The 18515-nt window shown below is 39.8% G+C and overlaps 1 protein-coding gene across 2 annotated transcripts in view; it reads left to right on the top strand.

Annotated features, from left to right (window-relative positions):
- The window catches only part of LOC122885826 (protein starmaker-like), a 44942-nt gene that overhangs the window by 10352 nt on the left and 16075 nt on the right, over nt 1-18515 (top strand). Inside the window, exon 9 of one of the 2 annotated variants that reach the window (XM_044217512.1) lies at nt 123-726. In XM_044217512.1, the coding sequence (XP_044073447.1) occupies nt 123-724 (602 nt within the window). In that variant the 3' untranslated portion in view covers nt 725-726. Of the gene's footprint in view, nt 1-122; nt 2720-18515 lie in introns of those variants that run through there. The other variant, XM_044217511.1, reaches the window with a different exon arrangement.

The following is an 18515-nucleotide window of genomic DNA, read 5'->3' as shown; positions in this document are numbered from 1 at the left end:
TAATTTTGTGACTGCTAATTCTTAAAATGGCAGATAAGAAACCAATAATGCTTCTGGGTGGTTTGAACATTGTATTTACTTTTCTGTACTCAGTTTTTTACATATTTTATTGTCTGTTTCAGGGTCAAAGGAGGAGGCAGATGAGGATGAGGAAGCACAGTCTGCTCCTGCCAGTGCTGAAACTTCTACTGCTCAGCCATGTTTCCCTTTGACCAAAAGCTCTCCAAATATGGCACCTAAGGACACTGCTGGTGAACACAAGGAGAAGTCTGACTCTGATCAGGTCACTGGAGAAACTGTCAGAGAATCTGATTCTTCAGGCATTCAGCAGAAAATAAATGAATCGGACGACTTCAGCAAGGAGAAGCAGTCGTCCACCATTCCTGAACAGAAAGGTTCAGAAATACCAGTACATGAGCAAGATTCAAACTTGTCACAGGAAGAAACACACACAAGAAAAGACAACCAGCAAGAAACAGACAAACCAGTTTCTGAAGATGAAAACAAATCAGATAGTGTAGGTGACGGTGAAGAAAAAGAAAAGGAACAGGATCTGTATTTAGCTACCTCCCAGCAGCCTCAGAGCCCCGTACCAACAAAACCAGACAACAGGAACACCTTTCAAGAGTCCCCAGACACTGCACATGCAGACCCAGATCGAGAAGAAGAGGGTAAGACCAGGCATGACTCAGATGAGTCTGAGGGGCAGCCAGACAGCAAATAAAGGTGAGGATGAAACTGTTGAAAATAAAAACGAGGTCCAGTGTGTCCCAAAAGAAGAAAAGCAAGGCAATAAGAGCCTTAGTCAGGATGAAGAAGGACAAAAGAAAGCTGAAGTTGTTGCATAGGCTTACATAGAAGTTGGCAAACTGAAAAGTGAACATTTAGGAAGGAAGCAGATAGTGAAAGTGAAGTTGTAAATAGTCAGACAAATATTCACTGTTGGAAAATGGTGGAGAGATGGACATACAGTAAGAGCCATTGAGAAAAGAAGCAGACACTGACCTAAGTAAAAAAGGACAGTTGTGAGGTCGAGGTCCACAGAAGATTGAAAGGTTCATCTGTGTTGCCTGTTTTTTTTTTTAAAGTAACATTGTATAAAAGGTCTCAATAAACCAGTAATAACAGTATGCTAACTAGATAACTGACAAAAATACAGCCATGTAGTGAGTCAGTCTCAGAGAGATGTCATGCACCTGAAATGACACTTGGCAGTTATCTATAATTAGAGACAAAAAAATTATGAATTTTTTGGTTGAAATCTTTTAAATCCTTCTCTCTCAAAAAACGTACCTGTTACAGTAAAGAATTAACAGTCAGAAGCACATCCTGAATACAGAATGAACTGTCACAACCAAAAAATTTTAAACACACCCTTTATACACTACGCCTAGAATCTATGGTGTTTCATCTGGTCCATTGTTTGGAAAAAAAGACACAGGAAAAAACAAACATTGTCAGAGTACCAGAAGTTAAACTCAGAGTACAGAAAAAGTACTTGTTTCATTTATGGTACCCATTTCTTAAGTTTTCCCTGGTCCTCCTATTTTTTAACTATTTAGCTACTTTTTATATTATTTATGTAATGTATTTGACTAATAGCTGCATTGTAAATTACATTTGTTTGTTTTTTCAAAAAAAAGTGTCCACTAATGATGCTACATGTATGTTTTTTTATAAATCAAGCAATTATAAATAATATATTTGACTATCAATTTAACAGCACTAATCTTATAAATGTCATGCTACGACTTTTAAGCTTACATATTAGGGAAACACTACAGTATTACAGAAATAACGACTAATCTCATAAATCATATATTGTGACTTTACTCATAAGGAAGACTTTATGGTGTAATGGAAATATTGTAAGCTTAGTTGGACATCCAGTGACGAGGTTAAAACAACAGATTTTACAATCAAAATGCTTTATTGAAGGTGTTGTACTTGAGTCGAGTCATCACAAGCATCAAATAATCCCTCTGGACTTATAAAAGACGGATAATATATGTTATGTTATGATGCTGTATACCTATGATAATATAACAGTAACCACCACACCCACTTTTAAAAATCTAAGATCAAAAAGATGGTTCATCGTTTTGTGCACTGATTTTTTTTCATTGAGACCAGCTTGTTTCTGTCGACTAATTGCTGTGATAGCATTTGAAATTGTTCAGCGCTCAGGGTATATTTTTAATATACTATTGATTATTCATTAATTTGTGATTTCCACCCATGACACTACAGCTAGATTTTATTTGTATTGTATTACCTTTCGCTTGCTGTGGTTTTTGCTGATGATGGATGCTTTGGAAGTGAATACCAGAATATTTACTGAAGGTTGCGGGATTTGCTTTAGAGTCCTTAAGTAGTCTAATGGAGCCAGAAAACTAAGGGAATGTATTTACAAGAGAAGCCATGTATCGGGGGGAAATGATTGTTGAAATTAAATGCAATACACTTGCTATGAAATAAGAGAAAAATAAGGTAATAAACTGATGGTGTGTTTGACAGCTTAGCACAGCAAATCTACTATATAACCTACACCAGGGCTTCTCAAAGTCCGGACCTGGATCCGCATCCGAATCGAACGGCAAGTCAATCCGGACCCAGCCCATACCTCTTGTTATGAATACAATATGTTATGAAGTGTAATGTTTCTATTTCGAAATTTTTATTATATTGATCAATAAATTGTTAGTCATGTAACGTTGAACATACAGTAGCTGGAGATCATTCACAGCGATCCTGTCCCCAGATGAGGTTTTAACTATCGTTGACATTGTTGTCATGGTGACGTTAACTGCTGGAGAGAGTGTCTTGTGTTGTTGCTGCCGGGACCAAATCAGGCGCTGCTGTGATTAGCTGCAGGTTTGTGCGGAGATGTGGGGACGTGGGCTTGTTTATTTGTGCTTTAGAACGTAACCGCTATGAAACAATTAAAAAAAGTTTTATTTTTCTGATTCACCAGCTTTCTCGCTACCGCCGCACCCTCTCCTCATTCACTCTATTGATTGCTCGACAGCAGCCGTCTCCCTATGTCTCTCTCTCACCAACAAATGAACACAAACCAAAGGACGCTTCGTGGTATCGCTATTTTTCAACATAGACTGCAATCCAGACACAGACGTCGAAGCTGGTTACACAAATAAATCTGTAAATACACTGCAGACACACAGCAGCTGTCAGAAAGAGGAGGTCATATTATACAGAGAAATATTAGCTTTTTCTGGGTGAATAAATGTTAAAAAGGGAAGTTAAAGGACAACGAGAATGCTGAGCTTTCAAGTTTCATCAGGAGTCATAACATCATCAAGCACATCATGTTAAATTAGTAGACTATCAAACCAATAACTAACGGCAGTCAATGTCAGACACCCCTATCATACTTTAGCAGGTACCTAGTGTTTCTGTAATGGTGACAAAACATTAAAAAATATAGGCTATATACAGTATTAGCAGTTTAAATTAAACTGAAGCATCCTGCGCGCTCCGTGGAAAATATTACGCCAAACTCCCTTTAAGAAATAGGATTTATTAACACTTCCTTACGTGTCCGCAAAAAAACATAGCTCTAGAAACACAAGCTAAAAGGAGTCATATATCGGAAGTCTTCCTGTCAATTTGGCATCAATATACTCCATAAAGATACTCTATTTCCGTACTTCACATTTTGGATTTTGTGCCTCAACTCGCTACTAGCCTCCGTCGTTTAGCTGCTCTATTTTAGTGACAGAAGACCGTGGGAATGAGTGGCGAACCTTTCAAAAATTAAGATTTCTCACGAAAATACGTGCTGGTTGGTGGATCAGATACACGCCGAATTAAACACCGACCCATAACACTGTTAATTCACCATCTATCGTGTTTGTGTGAGTCGGTATTTGAGGAGTTTTTCGGTCGTTTCCAAAGTAACTACCCGGTTTGATGCTTCCCGTTTGGTGCTGGAGAGATACAGTATATACGCAGACGGTAAGAAACCGTTTTTTTGACAGCGAGGTTTCTTTTGTATATTTCTATAATTTTAACCCGAATTTGTTGTTCACAATATAGCCTACGTTAGCATTATCAGGGGGAAAATATGGTGCGTCCCCAGGACTTTACCGCGTCCTTTCGGATTTAAACGCTTCAGAGACGCAGGACGCGTACCTAGCAACATCACTGGTTATACAAACAGCCTCTTAGTTTAATAAGGCTGCTCATGCTACCTAGCTAGCTAGCCTGGCTTGTGAGCTTATTATTCAGCATCAAAGTGGAGTCCGTGTTAGCATCGTTAACTTACCTGCTAGCTCCTGTTGGCTTCAGCAATCACAGTAAAGTGTATCTGTCTTTCTGATCTCCACAGAGGTGTGTGTCTGTCTCTGAGGATCATCTTTAGAATCAAAACGCTGCTGAGGTAACTGAATGAACTAGCTTGCTGCTGCCATTAATACTTAATTAATAAAGTTTGATGCTTAAACGAAGCTCACAACCCCGCCTAGTAAGTTAGCCAGCTTCGTATGTAACGTGAGATGTTAGTTTCTGTGGTTGAATACTTTATTACTATAATATGTACAGCAGCAGCTGATTCTTTCACACACACATACTTGTATTTGGTATTTGGGGGCGGTAATTAAAATCTATGGAAGTTTTTATTGGACTTTATTATTTGTAACCCACAGAAGACAATCCACAAATGTAACTCACAAGTATTTCACTATGCACAAATATGTATTTTTTATTTGTGTTTTGTAAAGGCATATCCACAAAAATAGTGATTTGCAAATATGCATAACTTACTCTGTAAAAACGTATTTTAATTTGACATAAAAATGACATAGGTTTTACAAATGTAAATTGTTTCACCACAACAAATACATGTAAAGTGATATTTATGCATTTGTGGATCCATTTTTACATATGAAACAGGTTGTGCACATTTGTAGATTGCTTCCTGTCAGCTTGTATGCCACGTGACATTTGTTAATTCCTTCCTATTTATTTGTGGAATTTTGTCCAATTCGCACCGCAGCAGACCTGTAAAAGGGAATCCGCAATGTGAGGTGCAGTTTCTAGTTTCCCTCACATGAGCTGATAGAACAACAGTCTCTACTAGAAGAAGAGCGATCTGTAGACCCGCCCCCTCTCTGCCTCTGATTGGCTATACCGTTCCAGGCGTCTGCTAAACAGTAACGCTAGCCTAGCTATGATTCAAACCGGCACTACGACCTAGACAGGCCCCAGAGGAGAGCTACTCAGCCACAGCAGCTCACGTTTTTGTTCCTGTAGCACCAAAGCAGCAGAGAGAAGCTCCACAAACTGCCACAACAGCAAGTTTGTACCTGCGGGGGTTGCTGGCTAGCCAGCCGACCAGGCACGCTCACAGACCCCACTGTAAACTACTGTCCACCATTAATCTTGATGCGTTATGGTGAAATTGACTTTTTAGCATGTAGGCCCCAGGCAGTCAGGGCTAATGGTGCTCTATCCAAGAAGCAGCTGCCATCCACAGGCTCACCCAGGGGTGTGTCCTGTCCCCAATATTGTATATTCTATATACAAATGACTGTAGGAGTATACGATGACAGGCATCTCCTGAAGTTTGCAGATGACACTGTTTTAATTAGTCTGCTCCAGGATGGAGAGATCGATCATGGGCCAGTTGTGAAAGACTTTGTAGAGTGGTGCGACAACCACTTCCTGAGGTTAAATGTTCGCTAAACTGAAGATATGGCCATGGACTTCAGGAAACCCTCCCACTCAACCGTTCCAACTATAATTAAGGGCTCACTTGTTGAGACAGTTGAGTGCTACAAGTACCTGGGAACAGTGATCGACAAGAACTTGAACCATGAGCTCAACACATCTGCAATCTGTAAAAAGGGCTGGCAGAGACTTTACTTTCTGTGCAGACTGAATACTTTTCATGTGGACAAGACAGCGTTGGCTTTATTTTACAAATCCTTTATTGAGTCCATTTTAACTTTTTGTTTGATTTCTTGGTATGGTAACCTCACAGTGCAAAACAAAAATCATTTGTTCAACATTGTTAAAGTAGCCAGAAAAATAACTGGCACACAGCAGCTTTCTTTGGCAGATATCTATGACAGTTGTGCGGAAGGCACGGCCGATCTTAGCCAGCTCTGACCTCCCGCCTTTGGAGGAATTCATTCTTCTCCCTTCTGGGCAGAGATACAAGTCCTCCAGGGTAGAAAGTTAGGCCTAGACTGCCTGGAGACTTCCCAGGATGCACTGAGCTCCTCTCTCCTTCTCTCTCTCCACCTGTATGCATTTTTATCACATTAATGCATGTTATTAACTCGACATCTTCTCTCTCCCGTAGTTTTGTGCTTTCTCGTCTCTCGTCTCTCCTGTCGCTTTCTGCATATATTTCTGTGTCCGGAGCTGCAGAGTCTGGATCTGTGGTTGTGGGCCACCTGCTGCCCCTGTGTTCCTGCTCGACAACTGCTACTACAATTGTTATTATTAGTCTTATTAGTATTATCATCATCATTATTATTCCTATCACTATCATTCCTATTATTATTATTTTATTAATATTAATATTACCACTACCATTAATTATTACTATTTTAAAATTCTAAGTGGAATTTGCATTGTGATCCCTCTCCCCCACCCCCATTTCTCTCTCTCTCTCACTCTCTCTCTCTCTTAACCCAGCTCAGCAGCGGCAGATGGCCGCCTACCATTGAGTCTGGTTCTGCCTGAGGTTTCTGCCTGTTAAAAGGAAGTTTTTTTTCTTGCCACTTTTGCTAAGCGCTTGCTCATGGTGAGATTTGTTGGGTCTCTGTAAATAATATTATAAAGAATACAGTCTAGAACTGCTCTATAGGAAAAGTGCAATGAGATAACATCTGTTATGAATTGGTGCTATATTAAAAAAAATGAACTGAATTGAATTAAAAAGCAACAGTTTTTTTCCAAGTGCAATAAATGCACTTAATTTGCGCTGAACCCTGACTGCACTGCTCAGCAGCAATTTATCATGGCTACCATTCCAATGGTTTGATACTTTTAACAAACAGATACATCTTTTTTATTTGGTTGTTTGCTGTAACTGTTGTGATTAATGTCCCATGTCCTCTTGTATGTTGTGTTTTTGCCCTCTACTGTAAATCAAATTTCCTCTCGAGGGACGATAAAAACCTGATCTGATTATTTGTGATTTCCACCCATGACACTACAGCTAGATATTATTTGTGTTTTGTTCTCTTGCCGTAGTTTTTGCTGATGTTTTGGAACTGTTTCATTGAACTGATTAGTAAGGGCAATGCTAGTGTGAGTGTGCTTTGTGAGTAGTTTATTTCCAGTTCCCTCTCTTTTTTGTTATATCTTAAAAGCTCAGAATCCACTGTTTTTTTAAGAACTATTGCAGTAATGGTACCAGAATATTTAGTGGAGGTCGCAGGTTTGCTTTTAGATTCCTTAAGTAATGGAGCCAGAAAACTTGTATCTGGGGGGGAAATGATTGTTGAAATGAAATGCAATCCACTTGCAATGAAATAAGATAAAAATAAGATAATAAACTGATGGTGTGTTTGACAGTTTAGCACAGCAAATCTGTAACCTACACACATACTTAGAAAAAAATACTGACAATGCATCAGGTGATTTTGGTAAGTAACTGTAAGAGCGTTTTTGTATCAGTAGGGGGCAGTGTTTATTAGCTCTTACCTCTAGTCAAGAACAGATTTTTAGACATTAGAAATAATTTTTTTTAGGATCTTAACACTGAGATGGTTAGATATAGAGGCAAGCTTAACAAATACACAGTTGAAAAATGAGATGGTCAAATATGGCTTTACAGGAATTGATTGATTTATCTAAAGTCCAAAACATACAGATAGGTGATATTACTTTGAGTTTAGGGCAGGGTGTTGATGAGGAGTTCTATAAATGCAATGTGTAGGAATTTGTGGGACTGTGCAGGTTCAGAGAGATTGTTGGTGCAGATGTGTCTACTTAAATGGACAGTTACATCACATTTTGGATGTTAATGACTTTTGTAGGTCATTCATTTAGTGAGAAGGAAAACAGCGATCACAGGAAACCAGCAGTCAAACCACCTAAAGTGCTCAGTGATGTAAATGCATGAAAAGCAGGTTCACCCACTGCTGGATGACAAGCTGGTGTAGATTTCTAAAGGTACTGGTTGGGCCATGTGAGAAAGTCATGCATGATTAGTTTAACCTCTGAGTCACAGAGAAGTCTGTGATCTGCTACCACCTGACCTGTGGGTTCAGGGCACAAGCAGAGAATGAACACTATCATATTTCTGTGGTCGCAACAAATACCAAGGGGATATTAGAGTATTGAATTATTTGTGGGGATCAGGGCTCTGCCTCCTCAGACGAGGGTCACAATGTGGTTCCACTGAGACATTGTTGATGTGTTGATGGCAACAGGGAAGCTCACATCCTGGCTCAGAGTCTTCCAGTGGAGCAATGATTTCTCCATGCCAGCATGTTTTTATATAAGCATCTTTTCTCTGGGATGATTGTTACACCAAAGAGGTTTTTTTTGAGTTTGTCCTGGATTTTGAAAAACAACACAAAAACGTGACAATGGCATGCCAGCCTAACTGGCCAGGGCATGCCTTTTAAAGTAAGAGTACTTGTTTCCTTTTCCACATCATGTAGTTACATTTCACTGGAGTTTAATGCTCCTTCAGATACAGGTCCAATTACACTTTTCTCCTCAGATTGTTAAGGTCCTTTTTTTGGCCTTGGTTGCAATAGGTGGAAAAGAAAAAAAGAAGAATGGGCCACCCTCCAGAACTGTCTTTTATACCAGGTTGATTAGCATGCTGGCTTGTTTAAATTGCCTCCTGGAGGGCTGACGTGAAATCGAACAATATCCTCTGGCTTTAGAGACTAGCCCCATAGCTTCTCATTTATTTTTATGCAGACTTAGGACAGACCTTGGCACTGCTCCACTGAGGAAGCTGAGCCTGGGGAGGCCAGGTCTGTGTAGGTCAGGACAAATCAATTAATATCAGCTCAATAAAAGTTCTTGGCTCTTTCTGGGCCATACTTTACTGTGACAGTGCAACCTGGGCGCCCAACATAATTAGGTGGATAAATTGTTAAGTGTGGTTGAGACATTATAATGAAATAATATCCCTTTCCTATCTCTATAAAAGGCCTCTATTAAGGCCTGATTTGTCTTTGGACCCTGGTTTTACGAGAAGTGATAGTAGAGCTTTGTTTGTCATTGTTATTATTATACTATACTAAACAAGGTTTCCCTCTTGGGTGATCATGTTTATGACTGTATGTTTGGGTCCAACTCAACCTCTATGCTCTTATTTTTCTACTAACATTTGGTCATCATGTAAAATTTAAGTTTGCCCACAGCAGAAATATTATTATACCCATGGCAGCAACCAACACAGTGGAAACACTTATTAATATACTACTTATATACCTATAAATGTTACAAATGGGACAGATAAAATAGGTGTAGGGTAGAAGATTGAAAGTTGTTTGACTGTACTCTCTGAACCAAAAAATTATCTCAGTAGTTAGAAATCATTTAAGTAACTACAAATATACCTCAGCTCCTTTGTGGTCTTAATGACAGAGGCCTTGCTCTGCGAGGGGAAAACCTGATCAGGTCATTGTTGAGATTTATACGGCTATCATGCTGTCATAACTCCACTAATAAGGAACATAATTTAAGGATGATATCTACTGTTTGGTTGTGTTTGAACAACACAAGTTCTATCAAACACACCACTGTTGCCATGTACATATTTGGTAACCACAATATAAACACTGATTATTAGACCTTCAGACTGAATGAAGGTGTGCACAGTGGCAGCCATGTTTGCGTGAGTCTCATGGTGGATTCTTTAACATCAGGACAGCTTAAAGGTAATTACAGACTCTCAGACATCTCCTTGTGGTCTGGCTGGAGTTTTGGAGTTTGGTCACATCTTTGTGCCTGCACACTTTCTCTGTCACACAATGTCTTGGCAATAATTTCCCGCTGAAACATCAATTGTTAAGTCAAAAAGTAAATATTTTCTTCTGTATGGCCAGGAAAAATCTTGGCGTATTTACATGTTTTCATTATGGTTTCTCTTGGGCATTTACTTTGGAGACTGCTTTCATCTTTGTGGTAGGGACATAGAACCTGGCCTAATTTGTGCATTTTATCTAAACAGTATGGGCACACTGCTATATGAAACAGAGACAAGCAATACTTGGTGTTAAAAAAAGGCACTACATCTTTTGTCAAGCATTAGAAAACAATATTTAACAACAGTTTCATTGTAGTAGTATAATGTAGGTTGCTTTTAGGCATGTAAGCTTCGGTTGTTTGGTGCACCACTTTGGTCCAGACAGAAATATTTCAGCTATTGGATAGATTGCCCTGACATTTTATAGAGACATTCATGGTCCCCAAGAATCCTAATGACTTTAGTGATCCCCTGACTTTTCCTTTAGCACCACCAGCAGATTGACATTTATGGTTTTTGGTGACACTTTCTTCAACTATTGGATAGATTGCCATGAAATTTTGTTCAGACATTCAGCTGTACTTTATACTTTAGACTTCCCTTAAGTCTCAGCTCTACTTTGTGTTTAGTGCTAATTAGCAAATATTAGCATGCTAACATGCTAAACTAAGATGGTGAACATGGAAAACACTACACCTGCAAAACAACAGCATGTTAGCATTGTCATTGTAAGCATGTTAGCATTCTGACATTAGCATTTAGCTCAAAGCACTGCTTTGCCTATGTAGCTACAGCCTTACAAAGCTACCAGATCAGCTGTAGATTATTGTTCTGTGTTGTTCTGCTATTTGTCAATAAAACAATTAGTCATTTAAAAATTGATAAAGGAGTCTTTTGAGACAGATGCAATAGATGGAGAACACATTTGTATATTTGATTTACATGCAGTATTCTCTTGCAATGAGCAACACTCATCATCTGGTTTCACACTATTTTGTCTAAAACAACCAGCACCATATGATGATATTTGTCAAAGAAAAACCTCCACACGAGTTGTTGAACGCTCTTGACTTTGCATAGGCAAAGATGTCACAAAAGCTTATGTTTTCCATTTGCTCACATTTTTAAACCACTCTGTAACCATTTGTAATTAACTTTGGAGTGGAAAAAGTATGCATTGCCCTTTTCAACAATTAGAAATATATCCTTTCAGCACCATGGACAGACAGTTTCTGAGAATCAGCAGAGGGAATCACTTTGTTTTGTTTTCTGTTGTCATGTGCATGTGTTTCTGTAAATACTTTTCTCAACAGTCGAGCTGCTTAGTTCAGAGCTTTGTCAGTTCTTTATTTGAACAAGCTGCCTGTCAATGTGCCACACTGACGTATCTGTGCTTGTGCACTTGCAGAACCTGACACAATTCTCTTGTGGCAAAATGGAAAACACTTGCAGCATACCGCCTGCCTCATATTGTCTGATGGGAAGATTAAAGCCAATCCAAACAAAATTCACTCTCTTCAACTCTGAGTTGGTCGATGGTGAGACCACCAGAGGGGAACAGCTTGCTCAACTATGTCATCAGATCACATTATCATTGATCTCAGTCTCCCGCTCTCCTCCTCTGTCTGTCTTTGCCTTCCTGAGTCTGCCCTATGCTTTCAGTAACATTTCTCATGGCTCGCTGTTGCCTCTCATCTCTTGAGTGTGATAAGAACTCATGATGACTTCACCAGAATAACATATTACATTTGAGTGCACAGAGATGCACTTTAACTGTTTTTGTCCCAGGCTTTGAATATAATCACCTTAACATGACTATTAATACTTACCAACATCTGTTAATAATGGGAGGAAATAATGCAGTGGGATTTCAGCTCTAAGTAATTGTTGCCAGTCTGGTGGTGTATTTGTGGCTGTTCTGTCTTCACACCAAAAAGATGACATAGCTTTCAGCCACAATCATAGAGCCCCCTGTAGTGTATTAATTGACAGCAAGGAGCATTGTTCACAGAAATTATTAAAACACTTCTGAGATAAATTCAAAAGCCTTTAAACATAACTTCCGCTTCAGGAAAAGGAAAGATTTATACAGCACAGCGGGTAGAAACTAAAGGTTTGACATGGAGGTCACCCACATTTAAACTGTGCCTTGATTAATTGGTTTCATCAGAGTCCTCACTAACTGAATAAATCCTTATTGAACAATTAAGATCTGACCTAAAAGACAGAAATTCCACTTTGAATTATGCTAAGAGTGATGTGTTTTCAGTTGAAGCACATGTCCAAATGACAATAAATTGAGTCATAATGAATTTCTTCAGCAAAAAAATATTGAAAATAGCAAATTAATAATTTAGTTAAATGTGTTTCTTTTTGTAAAATAGTGTCAGGATTTTTGGAACAATTGTGGCTATTTAAGATTTTCATGAAATTGTGATGTTACCAAAACAAGATGTACAACACTGTCTTCCTCTGTTGTGGTCGATGCGGAGTCTGAATATGTCGAAATGCTCTCCATATTTCTAGCTCCACTGACCCCTCTTACTTAAACATTGCCAGGGTGGAAGGCAAGGTGGACAGATTCCACACTCGGCCAATGTGCGGTGATGCTGTTGTTTTACTTTACATGAGTATCAGAGCAGTACAAATTCCAGTGAAACCTAACAAGGAAAGAGATCTACTACTGTGGCATATCTAAATTTGGAGTAGAGGAAGCTTGCCACTGATTGAAATGTTATTGCCAGCAGAGGACTTTTTATGTACTCCATAATGGTGCATAGGTATGGAAAAAAACTCCTGCTGTTAAAGCTCACTCTGTGAGACAGAGAGTTACTGTATGTGAAAGCGAGCGTTGCAGCCAAATGTTATAATTGTTTATTTGTGTCTGTTCAGCTTGATGGCAGCGTGTCACTTCTGTTTCCCGGATCTGTCTGTGGGGGAATGATTCATGTGGACAGCACCACAGATTGTGCTGGTGATTACCCAAAATAGCCCTGGCATGCAACATTGTACATGCGCAGAGAAGTGCATGTATGTCATTGTACGTGCATAAATGTTTGCTCGTGTGGCTATGTGCACATGAAACATGTCTGCTAGTGTGCACGCATTCCTGCCTTCATGTGCATGTAGTCTGGGATCTGGCGAGTTCCCCTCCAACCATGGTGGGCCTCTCTCAGCCAGATGGATGGGCTCAGCCAGTGTCAGAGAGGTGACAGCTGGCTGGCCTGGCCTCTCCTGGCCAAGGGTCTGGATCCTGTCCTCTGACAGCTCCTGACAGCTCCTGATGGGTGACACGTCTACCACTCCCCCCACCCATGAGCTTGCATCATGGAAACTTGTGGTTTACTGAGAAATCAATGATGTCTCACAGCGTGCTTTAATGAAATGTAAATGATATGAGCCACACCCCGGTGAGATGACGCCTGAACTCATAAGTGCTCTAAAGGAAGTAGCCACCCTACTGATGATTGAATAATTAGGCTTTTTCAATGGTTGTAAAACATGTTTTACAGAGGAAAAGAGTAATAGCTGCTCCATTCCAAACTGAAATAAGACAACAGGTCATGCTTCACACTGAAAAGCTAAACTCATGTACCATGTCAAAAACCTCATTAGGTAAGCTCCACAAGCTGTCACAAAATCTCTCATGAAAGTCATAAATTAGACTAAGCTAGTGCTACTTCTTTTACTTAACATAACACCCCACTCTCCCTCCTGGCTCTCTTGTTCTCTTACTCTCAATCTTAAGTGGACTCAACATTACAGTCAACTCGTTAGAGAGGCTGGAGGTCTAAGCTGCAGCGACCTGGGGAGTGGTGCTGGAACTGGGGACTGTGTACAGGGACTTTGTAATGTGTGTGAGTCATTATTTTCAGCTTCCATGCAGCAGGCTGCGGGCTTCAGCAGGACAGAGATGGGGCTATGCTAAACCAAGCCTGCTGGGCTCTGTGTTAATGAGACAGCTCTGCAGGGATGAGAAGAACACACACAGAGCAACTTAGGAGACGTCTGCTGGCCTCCCAAAGGTAATTCCCTTAAATGAAAAGCAGACTGCATGCTAGTCATTGTTGCATCAAGGGGGTAAGGATGAATAGTGATGGGGTTGTATTTCAGCACACCTCCCCATGCTCTTATTACGGGGCTGAGATGAGTGGAGGCAGGGGTACCTTGTTCAGACACTCCCTGCCGATGCTCTTTCTTACACAGTTATCCTTGACTAGAATGACTTGTGTAACACTGGCTGTGTCACGCAGCTTTGGAATGGATGTTTTATCCTATCAAGGCCTTTTCATTTTTCAGATTAAAAGTTTTTCTTGCTTCCAACCAAGGACGCCAACAGGACTGAAGTACTCTACATCTGGGAGACATTAGGGACACATGGAAGAGGCTCATTTAAGGATCTTGTTAGCTCACCTGGCGCTTTAAGTAGGACCATTAATATCGATCTACTTAAAATATGAACAACCTCGGTTCACACATGTCTGTTCGATGAGAAAGACACAGTGTCCCTCAGTGTGCATCAGCATGTCAATTCCAGGCTTGCATCAGCCATCGCTATCAAACTGGCCGAAGCTGTGATTTGGAGCTAATAGGCTTTCCAGATGTTCTCCCTTGTATTTCATTGAATCCAACACCTCTGCAGGCCACTGTCCAGCCATAAATCACAGGCTGCATGCTGCATGAGGAGAATGAGGGGATGTGGCTTGATGCATAAGTCACATGCTTGATTCATGAGTTCACTGCGAATATCTTCAGGACACAAGTGAAACAATTAACTGTTACCTTAACCCCGAGGCCACAAAGTCTCTTAAAGGGATTTAGTACCCCCTTTATAAGCTCTGAAGCCCCAGCTCAAAGCCATGGGGACAGCAGAGCTTTATAAGAATGATTTGGTTTTATGTGGTATTCTTGGATGACAGTCCACCACGAGTCACTGTGCAGTGTTAGCAACAGTTCACAGCTTTATTTGGTTCTGCAAGCGAGCTTCAGTTCCAACTGTCTGAGATTAGTCGGGTTGAACAGATGTCTGATAAAATGCTCTGCTCTCATCCATCTAATGTAAATGTACTGTGTGACCAAGGTTGTTATTAATCTCTGTAAAGCATCAGGCAATGTTTTCCTTCCGATAGCTGAGCCAGAATAACGTCCTGCTAAGAATTACACCTACACCAATATTCAACATGTCGGCTGAACATTTATCCATAAACACGCATGCATCCATTGTTTTGTACCTAATTTAATTCCCTAATGTGTCATTTGTTAATCCTCCTTAGCCATGCTATCTAATGAGCATCTCAACCTTGAGCTGCATTGATTTTTTTATTTCATAGACATCTGAAATGTTATGAATCCATATACAGAACAAATCACACAAACTCAAGAAGGTTATATTTCACTCTAAGTCTTCTCTCCAACTGCCTTTTGGTTACTGAGGCCTTGGGAAAATCATGCCATTTTAAATCTTTCTCCTTCCTAAAAGGATGTTGCCTCTATCCCACTTTTTTTAGCCTTTAAAATTGGCCGTTGGCGTGTCTGAAGACTTTTAATGTGCAATCCATCTGCTCTTTGGCTCATATAGAGGAAATGAGCAGATCCATAATCTTTACCTGCACTGGTAAGTCTATCTGACATGGTGACGAGAATGATCAATCTGGTGTTAGGGTTTATCTTTCCAGGGGATTGTTATTTGGCTTAGATATCTCAGTGGAATCACTGGGTGAAACAAAAACATTCATAAAGCTGTTTGCTTCCACTATCTGAGTTCTCCAATATTGTGAATCATCAAACATCAAATAAAAGAGAAAAAAATGCTGCTACAGACACAGAAGTTTATGATCCGTTACTTGCACGCTGTTAGACATTTCCCAAATAGTTCCCCACCCTTCACATGTGATGGTGTATGAATTTGAAGTAATGTTTAACTGTGTGAGAATTTTCACACCCAGGTTTTGCCCTTTGTACAGTAAAGGACCTCTTGATCATATTGTTCTTGTAGTTCATAGAACATGTTATAAAAATGTCCTCCTTCCTTGACATCCTTACTTTTGTGGCCCCCAATCTAATACTCACTGAAGAAAGTGTAATTATACAGAATGTAAAAGGTGGAAAAGGTTGATGAACTTTATGGAGGTTTTGATATATTGACCTTTTTGTAGATTTATGTGTCCGTCCGTCCGTCCGTCCGTCCCCCCCAAGGCCCTGATGCTCCACAGGATGTACTTTAGCTAGTTCCAAAACTAGTGATTTACTAAATCTGGTTGCCCCATTAAAGCTTAAGGACTTAGTGTAAATCAGTCACTAGGAAACATCTGTAGCAAAAGCAACCAACTATGTAAACAGGAGGTCAGCTGTAGCATCACAAGCTGTAGCATAACATGAGGGGGCAATTATATATTACATTTAACTGTTTATGCTATGTAAATATAAGTATGACTTTGTTTCATTTCTATATGCATATATGGAGAAATATGAGCGTTAGTAGTATTTATGCAGTTTAGAATGAAATATCAGATTATACTAGCTAGCATAATATATCTGACATTATTAGGTCAAATGAGGTATGTTGTGTAATTTTGATAAAATGTCATTTAAAATATTCCCAGTTTACATCAATATTAAACAGCATTTCATCAAGTGTTGGGTCAGTTATGTCGACCATATTCCACATTACCTCTTTCACTCCACACTCTAAATACGTCATATATTAAAAAGCTAACGTTAACTTTGTCACTTAGTTCAATTAGCTACGCAACACCTGGCAGTCATGGGTGTAAATATTTAGTAACAGCTAATCTCTGTGTAAAAACTAATTTGTATGGTGCAATCCATTTTGATTTAGTGATGCATAAATATCCACATAGTAAAATTAAGTTATAACTAGACTAAGTTTGAACTTACAAAGAGCTGGTGCAACCAACTCCAGGTCTCCACGTTGACAGCTAGAAGCCTGGCACTGTTGCCTCCAGAGAGCTGCCTCTTCTAAGACAAACAACAAAGCCCGCAGCAGCTGCATTGACTGTCATAAGATCATCCTGATATTTATTCTATACAAATTACTTGCACATGTTCACCGCTGCCTTGCCCTCCAGGTTAAAGCTCTCATCCAAGCCCAAGGAGGGATGTAGAGAGGACAGTTGGCAGTGACAGATCTACAGTGTTGTCTCTCGTTTCCCATCCACACCTCGCAGCAAGGTCCAGACGCTGAGAGAAATGAGTTCCAGATATTCTGTGAAATGCTCTGCTGATTCTTGGCCTGTTTATGATCACACCTTTAGATTCAGATTAAAGTCAAATCAGAAGTAACTCAAGGGAGCACCTTCACATGGCCAACCATTACAATCAATGTCATTTGTCCAAGTTGAGCTGCCTGGTGTGATGGGAAGCAGAGAAGGTGACGAATTGTGTTGTTTCCATATCAAAGGAGAGCTCTTAGTTTCAGGATCACTGTATTAACGGCATGTGGTGAAGAGTCTGACTGATAAATGAAGAAACTAATTAGAGGAAGTAGTCCTGTGGTGCTACAAGGCGGCTGGAGCTTGAGGTCCGGATGTCATGTCACCAAGTTTGCAACATGGACCTGTCAGGATGATCTGTGGTTGGTGTGCACACTGGACAGCTTGACATTATGCCCTACCCAGCTACCCTTCATGAAGATGAAGCCTGCAACAGCTATTCACATTTATCACAGGCCTTGTAAATGTCAGCACAGAAACTGCTGTAGACATGACATGCAAACGAAAATGAATCTAAACAAAAATAGGTCATGATCTGGATTCCATTACAGTACATACTGTGGCCTCAGTCACTCTTCAATGTCTGGGCTGTGCTGTTGCTCCACTTGCGTAGCTTTGGCTAAAGTGGAAGATCTATTTGTAACAGCCTTTTAATATACTGTACTAAGGTCATTTGTAGGAAATAAATCATAATCTTAACTTTGGTTGGGTACCAATTCAAAGGTAGCAAATGTCAGTGACACCATGAACAATAGCACAGACTTAGAACCAGCAATAACACACTTTTATTTCACTTCCGAGTTGCGTTCCAGGAAAATTTTATGACATTTCAGGTCACTGGCCCAGTTTGTTAGTGAACTTTTCATATTTAATAAAATATATTGATAGCAAAAGCCATTCAGGACAAAAAAAAAAGGTGCAGATTTTTCTCTGGGCTGTTCCACTGGGAATGGTATATCCACGTGTTTCTTTCCTTGACATTCTCCCTTGCTTTTTAACAAGCTCACAGAGACACATAAAGCCCTCTTCCTTTATCCAGCGAACAAGTTTGATGCAACTCCTCTGAGCAGATTCTCAGAGGAATTCTCCTCCTCCAAATGCAAATCAGACTGGAAGAAATATAAATCATAAGATAACCAACATATTATGTGGCTTAAAAAAGATTTTAAAATTTGTACAAACTGTGTGGGTTCAGACAAACTAGGCATATTTGTTATTATGTATCAACTATCCACTAAATGGATGCTAATTCATATTCCAACGTATCACCTATCACTAAATCCTAAAGTTTCTTTTGTTCTTTCATGTTTTGAAGC

The sequence above is a fragment of the Siniperca chuatsi genome, linkage group LG12, assembly GCF_020085105.1.
Source record: "Siniperca chuatsi isolate FFG_IHB_CAS linkage group LG12, ASM2008510v1, whole genome shotgun sequence".
Classification (NCBI taxonomy): domain Eukaryota; kingdom Metazoa; phylum Chordata; class Actinopteri; order Centrarchiformes; family Sinipercidae; genus Siniperca; species Siniperca chuatsi.
Note: the sequence above shows the minus strand (reverse complement) of the source record. Positions and strands in the feature narration are given on the sequence as shown.